The sequence below is a fragment of the Taudactylus pleione genome, unplaced genomic scaffold (assembly GCF_031769625.1).
Source record: "Taudactylus pleione unplaced genomic scaffold, aTauple2 ptg000102l, whole genome shotgun sequence".
NCBI classification, from domain to species: Eukaryota; Metazoa; Chordata; class Amphibia; order Anura; family Myobatrachidae; genus Taudactylus; species Taudactylus pleione.
In genome coordinates this window covers 4,064,395-4,075,821 of record NW_028284504.1, presented here as the reverse complement: position 1 = coordinate 4,075,821, position 11,427 = coordinate 4,064,395, and the positions used below count along the sequence as shown (strand labels likewise).

Sequence of the window (11,427 nt, the reverse complement as noted above, 5' to 3'; positions counted from 1 at the left end):
ACCACAGCATAAGCACCAAACCACATTGCCATAATAGGATCTGTGAATGTGCTATCTGTCCCTGCCCAGCACTCTATAACACAAAAATCTTCATGCAAACAAAAGCAATCACCCGCCTGCTTCCCTTCACTCCGAACAAGTGCCACAAAACAAACAATGAGAGTGGCTAGGTGAGCAGCCCAGCAACAGGAGGACACACTAGCCAAACTAAACACCTCGTACTTGTGACATTTAGGAAAACTCCAACCCTGCTGCCACCCGCCTGCCTTACCAGCAGATCATCATCACTACTACTATTACTCACTAGTCACTACACTACTATCTCATTCACTTATCTTTCAACTCATCATTCAACTGCAAGCATCTGCCAAAACTACACGTCCCAGAATGCCCCGCGGCGGACCCCGGAATAGGCCGTTCACAGGGGTGACTTCCGTCGCCGCTACTTCCGGCCCGGAAGAGCTGTGTCAGGGTGCAGGGACAGGGCAAGATGGCGGCAGCGGCTGTGATTGAGTTTCAAAGAGCGCAAGAAATGCTGGTGACCGACAAGGCTGCGAGCATAGATATCCTCCAGTCCATAGGTGAGAGCACTGTAATGTGTAAAGCAAATCCGTGAGGGCAGTAACTGCTGTCTCTAGGAGGCACATGAGGATAGAGCTGGGGATAGTGTAGCCTGTAGTGGAGGGAGACCGTATGGCATTGTTATAGCTGTGTGGGGTGGTGGAGACTATATGCTTCACATGTACTTAGATGTTTATTACAAGCATGTAGGCTTTGTGTTTATATGTGTATGTATATATAACATATATATTTTGCCATATCATCCCTTTCATTTGGCACATATGAATTACACAGTTTCTGTGGCTGATTAAAACCAGGTGAAATGGAGACTTGAAGACAGCCAGCCACAGAATCTGTGTAATTCACACGTGCTCTATACTAAAGGGATGATATAGCAAGACTATATATTTTGTGTATGTTTAAAATTGCACACAAGTAGGTAGTACATATGCTTTGCTTCCTAAGTATGTGAGCTTGTGAAAGCTGTGTCTAGATGATGCTGTTTGATTTGCAGTGAAGCGAGATATCCAGGAAAGTGATGAAGAAGCCGTGCGTGTCAAGGAACAGAGTATTCTGGAGCTGGGTGGGCTCCTCGCCAAGACGGGTCAGGCTGCAGGTGAGCTCACAGGATGAAACCTCACTGAGTTATTTTGTCTTCACGTCCTGTTAGTGTGTGCTTTAACTTTCTATGGTGGATGCCTGCTGTCATATTCTCATGTATTCCTTTGATCCTCTAAGGTACTGAATATTATTGTGGAACACATTGTTTATAAACTATTATTTCACTCACTTGTGGGTGTTTGGCAAGTGTTAAAATGTTAACTACTCTCAAAGCTTGAAACTAAAGGAAGAGGAATACTAGAAGATGCTAATATCACATATTTTTTTTTTTTTTATTATGGCAGTTTTCCAGAAAGCATCAGTCATCTTACAATATTATTAGTGAAGCTAATTTATATGCTTTGGGGCAGGGAGCAATACCACTTCTTTTCAAAAATCAAATCTAAAGCTAATTGTGCTTACACACGGGCAGACTTGCTAGATCAACGATGAACGATTTTACCAACGATCTCATGAACGATTTTTGACAGTATCTAAATGAATTAAATCGTCCAAATCTGAGTGCAAACCGTCGATTTCAGATATCGTTATCTGACATGCGGGCACGCGCATCGTTCGTCGGTGCATGTCAACGATGTAACGATTTTTACAGTTATCGTTCATATCTTCCAGAAAATCTGACCGCGTGTATGCACCATAACTATCAGCATATGTCAAAACATTTGCATTTCTGGTGAAGTAATATTGCTCAAATCAGTATTTACCAAATTAATATTCCATCATTTCTGTTCCTCGGCACACAGATGGTATGTATTAAGTGCCACCTAGGATGTATAGCAGTTTGTTTGAGAGCCTTGTAATCTCTCTGTTGACCGTAATAATCTACTCATATTTTTAGATTCACAAAGATGATATGGTCAATAATTGGCATAAAGGAGAAGTCACAGCTGTTTCACTTGTGCTATCAATCTACTGGGCATCGTCTGAGATGTTGGCGATGTAGGCGGTTGATGCTATTAAGATCACACTTATTAAAGCGCCACCAAATTCCTATATTAAAGCTTTCAGACATCCCACTGCAGCTCTGTGTTACCTCCCTGTTCCATTATAACTGCAGCTTCTCCGCCATCAGTAGGATTGTGTCGATGGTAGTTGAACACAGTCTTTTCAATTGCTGTGGCACCCCCGGCCCAGTTTGCGCATATGAATACAGTACATTTCTGCAAAAGCAAATATGCTAAGCCGTCGGTCACTCTGGGGGAGAGATATCAAAGTATTTAAAGAGTGGACAAATTAAGAAGTCGCCCATAGCAACCAATCAGCTTCTACCTATCTTTATAGCATGTACTTCATCAATGCTAGCTAGAAGCTGATTGTGGTTGATATGGGAAACTTCTCCACTTTTTAGAAGCTTTGCTACATCTCCCTCTTTGTCTGTTGTGGTAGAGAAGAATCTCCCTCCTAACAATGCAACCTGCTGTAGAGGAGTGAAAGGACAAATTTAGTTATGAATAAATATTCTGGTAATTCCATGTTTAATATTCAGCTCCATAATTTCCTACTTGGCCTTTGATATAAATATCAAATAGTGGATTTGGATATATCTTAACAAAACGAAATCGTGCATTTTACATTGAGAATGTTCTTTATCTTGAGTTTAGTGACTTTGCAGGACATGTTATGTCTGGAAATGTCTTTCTATACAACACATTTCTAAAGTGTTGCACAGCCTCATGTTTATTCATATTAGCTTATTAGTTTGAAATATTACTTATTTGTATATTGGTGTCTTTCCAGTAAAATGTTGATTGGTGAAAATGATTAGGAACACTATTATTTTCCTTAATGGCACTTATAAGTAACCTGATTATAAAAAGAGCATGTCTTCAATTCATAGATATTTGCTGTTAAATGAATATTCCAATCTCTAAACAGAGATTTTAAAAATGAAATTCCTGTGCCCAGTCTTAGCTGAATAAACTTTGCTTAAGACCCCTGAAGTAGACTGTTCTTTGCAAAGAAGTAACCAAAGTGCAGAGCTGGCTGCAGCGTACAGTAATGTGTGTCCCCATGCTGTATAGTGCAGCATCTTTGGTCCACTGAGATCACAACGTCTGAGAGGTTCCGGTGGGCTGAAGTGTTTATTTATTTTATTATGTGTTCACTAGTGTGTATCTCAGATGCCTCTGTCCTGTGTTTTTATTGCAGAGCTTGGTGGGCTGCTGAAATATGTACGTCCGTTCCTGAATGCCATCAGTAAGGCAAAAGCAGCCAGACTTGTGCGATCCCTGCTGGATCTATTCTTAGACATGGAGGCAGCAACTGGACAGGAGGTGAGACAGGAGAAAGCATTATGTACTCCCATGCAAAGTAAAAGGCAGTCTAGACCTACTGTTCTTCAGCACTGTAGGTGATAGGCATTTAGTACACGTGAGTGAGGCATAAGACATCAGAATTTTATGCTACATGGTGGCAGTGCATGCTCATTTTATCTTTGAGCATGCAACACAGCTTGCTGGTATTAATAAAGGGAATAATAGTCTATCTCAAAAATTTTTTTACAATATTTGTAAAATTAGAAAACCTGGATTCTTAGAAGGCGATCTAATTGTTTGGGAATGCTTAGCTCACGTCTAAAGTGACAGGAGCTTTCAATTGTGTGCACGACCGGCCCCGCGATGGTCACAACGCCCAAATACACGGGGTTAGCCGCTTTAAAGTAGCTTCTCACACACTAATGCTGGATACAAACTAGACGATATGTTGTCCGATCCGGAGGATCAGACTGACATATCGGGCATATCGTCTAGTGGGTGCCCGCTGTGTCAACATGGGATGCCGTTAGCAAGGGCCATGCTGATGCCATTTCTCCATCGCTGCCTGCTTGCCGATGCCGAGTCTCGTTGCTGCCAAGGTCGGGCTGGGTACACATGGTCTAGTGTGTACCCAACCTAAGTACCGGACGTGCTGCAGTTAAGCTGCGCCCGGCCCCAAAGCTTTACTTAAGGCAGATTTCTGCTCGCACCTCAGGAGGGTACAAGCAGAAATCCGTGATAAGTGTAGCCTTGGGCCTGGGTGTCCAAAACAATTTAATAGCTCCTGGTCACTTTAGACAGGAGCTATTGGCACCCAAAACAATTGTCCATTGTTGTGTTGATTTATGAGGTTTTATCAGCATTAGAGGTCCCAAGGGTTTACTTTGCAGTTATAACCATTATCTTTTATCACTGTGCTAGAATATATCTTACCAAATTTGCAAAACAGATACTGTTGTGTGTATTTTGCACTTTTAAGCAATGAAAAATAATTGTCCTTTAAAATTATCCATATATTTTAATGTTGATTGCATTTTAAATTACATTTTGCAACACCTTAAAAACAGCCTACTAGACAGCATTAGGACAATGTCAGACAGATGTTTAGGAACCATAAAGCGAAGATGCACTCAGTAAGTGTAAGAGTACTCCCCTTTCACATTTCCTATGCTTTGGCTTATAGTAAGTGTGTAGCGGAGTCCTAGGGGGAGTTGTGGCCCTACGGTCATGGACCATTTTACTTCTTACTCTGGCCAGAGCGCCGGCGGCTTAAAAGCCTGAGGTGCTGTGTGTCTTGACCACATCGGGGGTACTGACCCTGCTTTGAGGATGGTTTGAAGGCTCTGGTACCTAGAACTTTTTGTACTTTATGCATTGGGTGAGATTGTTTGCATCTACTTCAGGCTCTCAGTAATAAAGAAATAGAAGTTGCCTTTGTGTCAGATGAAGCGTTCCCAACACACATTCAAGATACACTGGTTGACATAACACTTAAACTGCTTTGGGGTCCTAGCCTGAAAAATGTTCCCGTCTGACAGTGCCCTGACTCTTCTGCACCAAAGTGCGTACTCCGGCCAGTGTAATGAGTTTAACTAGTCACAATAGTGCATCGTCTATATCCATGCTCCATTTCACAAGGGTACTAGTAAAGCACTATGGAGGAAATGTATCAAACCCTGTAAAGTGAAGTTTTCCTAATGCAAACAATCAGCTTCTGGCTTGTATTCATCAAGTATATTCTATAAAATGACAGGTAGAAACTGGTTGCTTGCTTATGGGTAGCTTCTCCACTTCTATCAAACCTTCTAAAGAGTGTACATCTCCCCCTATATAAAAGAAAATAAATATGAACTCGCTCGGATTGGCCCATATTGTACATGGTACCAGCTGCGTGTCAGTATTAATGCCATATATGCATACAAATAGACTTTTGCTATCAGTGCTAACAATAATCTACTGCAAATCTGTGTGTATCTAGCAAATAAAAGTATGGGGATTTGTTCGTATTTTAATCAAAACCTTTAAGCTTGCAGCCTGTTAAGTGATTCTAATTCTCTGCAGGTTCCTAGCCCTAGCATGTATGCCCAACACACCATTAAATTGCAGTTAAATGCACTCACCTCTCAGGTACAGAGTGTAACATATAGACAAGAGCTGGCTTGTGAGTTACACCCAACTAGGCCTTATATATAGCCTTGATTGGAAGCAGCCATGATAACATTAGGCAAAATTTTGAAGCAAAACAAAATAAATATGCCCAAGCTCCTCCTACGTATCCTAGTGTAACTCTTACAGATGTGTCCTTACTTACTGGTTGTCCATACATCATATGGTGTGAGATGCCTGGCGTGACTGAGACGTCAATTTTGTATCTTTACAATCATTACAGACGCAGCGAGAAGCCACTCGCAGTGTATCAGAGAGACTAGGCTGGGACTTTAATGGCAAAGGAATTTGTTTTACACATGTAAAAAGTTGCAGATGAAGCACAAAGAAAGTTGGCGTGAGAAAGCCGCAGCTGCTCACATCAGAGCCCTTTATACACAGATTTAGGTTGTCGCACACAGATGTGCTAAACTTACACATATTGATCATTGCAAGCTAGAAATGTAGTTTTGTCGCTCCCAGTTGTTTTACTTATGAGAATAAGACACACATTTTGAGTGAGAAGTGACCGAGCCGCACGGGACCTGATGCGCTGAGAGGGGCTATTTGTCGGGACTAAAGTAACAGTAAGAAAGGACACATCTGTGCTTTATTAGGGCAACTTTTTTTATTTTATTCTTTGTTCTGATTTGAGCAGCACTCTAGACATCTAGTGCGGTATCCAATTAGCCCCGAACATTGCTTGGGTGCTAATGGATCCCCCGGGGCTATCCAATTAGCCCCGAAGTCCTGCCCAAGTCCGGCATTTATCGGGGATTTTTTTTCTGGGGCCTGATGTGTCATGAAAAGTTATCCTCGAAAAGTGCAGTTTTTTTTTTGGCAGCGCAATAGTGAAAACATGGAGGTCTGTGAACTTATCATGGATCCTATGTGTTTTCGGGCAAGTTATCCTGTTTGTTCGCCCAAAACAAATAGGATAGGGTGAAAACGAAAAAGGGGATTATCGGCGAAAAATCCCTGTTTTTCACCCCCGAAAAAATATTGGGTCTAATTGGATACCGCCCCTAGTATGTTTCAAGTATTTACATTATAATTATATTATAACTATAAAAATAACACCTATAGTGATGATTAAAAATTCAAAACTAAGTCTAAAGGGGCCTATCCATTAGCAGATGTATTTCTGAGCGTTGAAAGACAAAAGATATCCCTTGAAAATTCCGGTGGCTGCGCAGAATGATATCGGTCATGTATATGACCGATTTTGCAAACGATATAGCGAACGATGAACTATATCGTATGACATTCAGGGAGTGGATTTTTTAAATCATTGTTTAAATATTCATTAAAGAAGGAATTCGGAGCGTCCTGGGAGTGGCTTTCTAAAAAAATATAGGGCCTGATTCAGAGCCGTTCGCTATTTGCGGTCGTTCGTTCAAAAACAAGGGGTGGCTATTCAAATGTTCAATTCGCAAATTGCAGTCTGTTCACACCTCTAAGTCTGAATGAGCGAGCAAAACATACGCTCGTTTATTTGTTAAAAACGCCCCCTGGCCGCACGCACCATACGTCATGTCCGCTATTTATTAGATTAATCGAGTACATCGACCAGCGTATGAACTGCTCGCTATTCTTGTGGTTGGTTTTTGCTACCACAATCTTGCAAGCAGTTCTGGCTATAAAATAACCCAGTGACGTGGTCAATGACGCTGCTGTATTAATTATGCACACCCATAAAACGCCCGTTTTGACCTTTAAGCACGCCTGCGTTCGGATCTCCACTCCCCATTTTCAAGCACCTTCCCCTGTTACCACCCACATACGCCTCATTCTGTCACTCAAAATAGCAGGCATTCGCTATATTGCGAGCACATGAATTTCGGCCGCACTGACTGGTTCGCGCATGCGTATAACGATCCGTACGCATGCGCAGATGTGCGAACATCGCTCGGAACGAGCGTACTGCCGCTAGCGAGTGGCTCTGAATGAGGGCCATAGTTCGTCGTTTACCGCATATAAACTGCATGATGTTGCTAATATCGTACAGCTATATGTGATAATTGACCAACATGTTGGAGAGATGATAGATGCGATTTATCGGCTGCGGGAGTGCGCATCTGTCATCGTTCAGGGCCTATCCATTAGCAGATATAATGAGCGATATATCGTTCAATCGTTCATTTTATCTGCTAATGGATAAGCCCCTTTAATCTGAATATCAGTTACATTAGCCCTGCTTGGCATCTAGTTCCAGGTATATTTTGTCAGTTCCCTTGGAAAATTCAAAAACCAAAAAGATTCAAACAGATAAAAGTAACTATCACATTAGCATCAATTACCTGATATTAGTTCTTTCACTTAGTGGACATGTTTTAGTAAAGTAATAGTGTCTGACTTCTATTCTGTCATGTCCTGTTGTGTGTTAATGTAGTTCTTTTCCTTTTTTTTGTGTGTTTTTATTGGAAAACACTGATAAAGGTACATACAATAGACAATCAAAAGGAGCACCCATGGGACTCTTAAATGTTGAAGGAACATAATGGAGTATCAAGGAGATCAACAATATTAAGAAATGCCAAAACAAAGGCCACATGACCAATGAAATACAATGTTGGAACAAATTATAAAAAGGGAGAGAAAAATATATAAAAAGGAAATGAATGTGTAGGGGACCATAGCAAAGTAAAAGAATGGGCTCAATTCAATTGAACGCGAACTAAACAGCGCCAGGAGGGAGCCGGAGCTATTCAGTTCTGCACGCTGTTAGGTCGGAGAATGCCCGTTCTCCCGTCCCTCGTGCCTTAAACAGGGTGTTAAGTCGCGAGAATGGGCATTCTCCGACTAAACTTCCTGGTGCGATGCTGTTTCCGCCGCTCTAAGGGCAGAAAACAGCATTGCGTCTGTACTTTTGTCGGATTACTCTGGAGGGGTGCGAGAAGAAATCCTTAACAGCGCGCAGAACTGAATAGCTCTGGGAGCTCCCTCCTGGCGCTATTTAATTTGCGTTCAATTGAATCGAGCCCAAGGAGTTTAAGGAAAGGAAGGGAAATACACGGTAGACAGATTGTGATAATCCAAAGAAAGGAATGGTGACGGGAAACCGTACAGTAAGTAGAAGTTACATAGACGAACTCTGGGCCTGATTCAGAGCCGGACGCTATTTGCGCTCGCTCGTTCAGAAAAAGGGGCCGGCAATTTAAATTGAGTGCTCGCTCTTTGCGGTCTGTTGACACCTCTATGTCTGAGCGAACGAAACATGCGCTCGCTATTTTGTAAAGACGCCCCCTGGCCGCTCGCATCCTACGTCATCTCCGCTATTTATTAGATTAATCGAGTACATCGAAAGGCGTCGAACTGCTCGCAGTGCTTGTGGTAGGATTTTCCTACCGCAATCATGCGAACAGTTCAGGCTAAGAGACAACCAAGTGACGTGGCCGATGACGCTGCTTTGTTAATTATGCACACCCTTAAAACGCCAGTTTTGACCGTTTGGCACGCCTGCGTTCGGATCACCACTCCCCGTTTTCAAGCACCTTCCCCTGTTACCACCCACAAACGCCTCATCCTGTCACTCAAATTAGCAGGCACTCGCTATTTTGCGAGCGCTCGATTTCCGACCGCACTGACTGGTTGGCGCATGCACATTACGACCCATAAGCAAGCGCAGATGTGCGAACATCGCTCGGAGCGAACGAGCGGCCGCTTACGAGCGGCTCTGAATCAGGCCCTCAGTGCAGTGGGAGAAGAGAAGGGAGGAAGAAGCAGGGTGGACATATAATTCTTATAACTATCTGAAGCTGTATTTTCCAACCACTGAAACCAAGTCCCACAATTACTCAGTAAATTTATCTGCCTCAGAAAGGGCAAAAAGTACTCAATCCTCTGAGACCAGTCTTTACGGTTAGGACGACCTCCAAATAATCGGAATAACCGATCTCGCCGCATTACTGAGGTGCCGTAAGAATGATTGTACGCATTTCTTTATATGTGGGAGATAGAGAGGAGCTAATTATCGTCTGGCGGTGCACTTTTGTTGCCCACATATTTTGATTGGCAGGCACCAGCTCTGGTTTAGCCTACACATGGACCATAAATAATTTAATTTGGACCTGGATCATCAAACTGTGGCACCCCTGCAAGTGCCCTGCGGAAGCCAGTTTAGGAACCACTGCTTTACTGTGAAAACAATATTACAGTGCACTTTGTATGTTCTGTTTTAATGATAAAAATTATTGCTGATCAGCAGTTCATTGTCTAATTTGGATGCCATATGTCCCTATAAAAAATGGTTAGGGCCTTGGAAAGTTACGGGATAACCAGCTCAGTCAATGTATAGGACTCTACTTTTAAGTGTAACTTGGATTAAGGGTATTTGAAATAATGGATCAGACTGAATCACACAAATGTAACCATTGAGCTCTCTTGAAGGTGGAGCTGTGCTTAGAATGCATTGAGTGGGCCAAGGATGAGAAAAGGACCTTTCTACGACAGGCACTTGAGGTACGTTGGTTCATTCTGTAATAAGGTTTTTCCTTAAGGAATATTCTAATTGTATGTACGTAAACAAAGGAAAGAGTTTGGATTATTGATTCTCTTTTTATTGATCTTTTTATTTAACACTGCAATATAGAGGAGAACACATCAGGCCCGTCCTGGGACTGGTGAATTATTAAAAACCTGTACCAAGGCTCCCAAATCAGGTGATAAATAAGGAAGATGTAATTCAGAAGGGAAATGTATTTCATTGAAAATAAGCACCATATTATATTTACGGGTGCTTTGTGAGTGGAAAAAAGGTGGATGTCCATTCTCTGGCTATAAATTATTGGGTTAATTGCAGACTTGCATTATCAATTAATTCACAACTAAAGGATCAGTGGGTAGCTATTTTAGTAGATGTTCTTCCTCTTTTATCCTGTTAGTTTCTAAATGCACTATACTAGAGGTTTCCAAACGTTGTCCTCAAGGCACCCCTAGCAGTCCAGGTTTTAAGGATATCCATGCCTGACCAGGCGACTTAATTAGTACGTCAGTGATTTAACCACCTGTGCTCAATCTTGGATATCTCTAAAACCTTAATTGTTGCGTTGCCTTAAGGACCGCGTTTGGGAACCTCTGCACTGTACAACACTGTTTCTTTGTACTCTTATAGTAATACTGTACACTCTTCTTTTAGGCTCGGCTTGTGTCTCTGTACTTCGACACTAAACGTTATCAAGAGGCGTTGCAATTGGGTATGTGAGCCAGTAGTTGGCAGCCTTTGGCCCTTTTTTGGGTTGTAAAGCTGATGCTGCCGATTTCTCTGTGTTTTCAACTTTTTAGTGCTCAAGACAGGCTTTGTAAATAAGTTTAGGTTTCAAACACTTAGCAATTTAAAATTGTGACTGCAGAAGGTGTCGAGTGGCACACATGTATTTACTGTGTTATTTTGAGCACACAACCCTTTTGATAACCATTTAAGCAACTGAGCGTCAACATTTTAAGCTTCCGACCCATAGACATTTTCGATATAAGGACATTTAAGTAAAAATTAAGTATATATTTTGTAAATTGATGGATTTTAGGTTTATCTTGTATTTGTAGAAGTCCCCTTTTCTCTTCAGGGTCCATAGGGGATTCACAGGTATACCTTGGAGTGTGTGTGGTCGGAGAGGTCCGGGCACCAAACAGTTAAAGCTTTAGCTCCCAGGATGCGCTGGTACTCTTCCACATATACCCAGCCACAGGCACACAGTTTTTCGTTTGGTGCCGCCAGGACTGGTCGCACCTTTAGATGGGGACTGCTTAGGCAGCCCCAAGCTTTATTTTTGAGGGTTTTTTTTTTACTTACCTGAGCAAGCAGCAAGACATCCTAATGGGCAACTGTGTGACTGCTCCAGCTACC

At 42.2% G+C, this 11,427-nt stretch overlaps 1 protein-coding gene across 1 annotated transcript in view; it reads left to right on the top strand.

Moving 5' to 3' along the window:
* Positions 1-418: 418 nt before the first annotated feature.
* Positions 419-11,427, top strand: part of PSMD11 (proteasome 26S subunit, non-ATPase 11) — a 64,211-nt gene continuing 53,202 nt past the window's right edge. Inside the window, exons 1-5 of the mRNA XM_088470688.1 lie at positions 419-581; positions 1,076-1,177; positions 3,331-3,455; positions 9,972-10,043; positions 10,720-10,777. Coding sequence (XP_088326814.1) covers positions 491-581; positions 1,076-1,177; positions 3,331-3,455; positions 9,972-10,043; positions 10,720-10,777 — 448 coding nt within the window. The 5' untranslated portion in view covers positions 419-490. The remainder of the gene's footprint in view (positions 582-1,075; positions 1,178-3,330; positions 3,456-9,971; positions 10,044-10,719; positions 10,778-11,427) is intronic.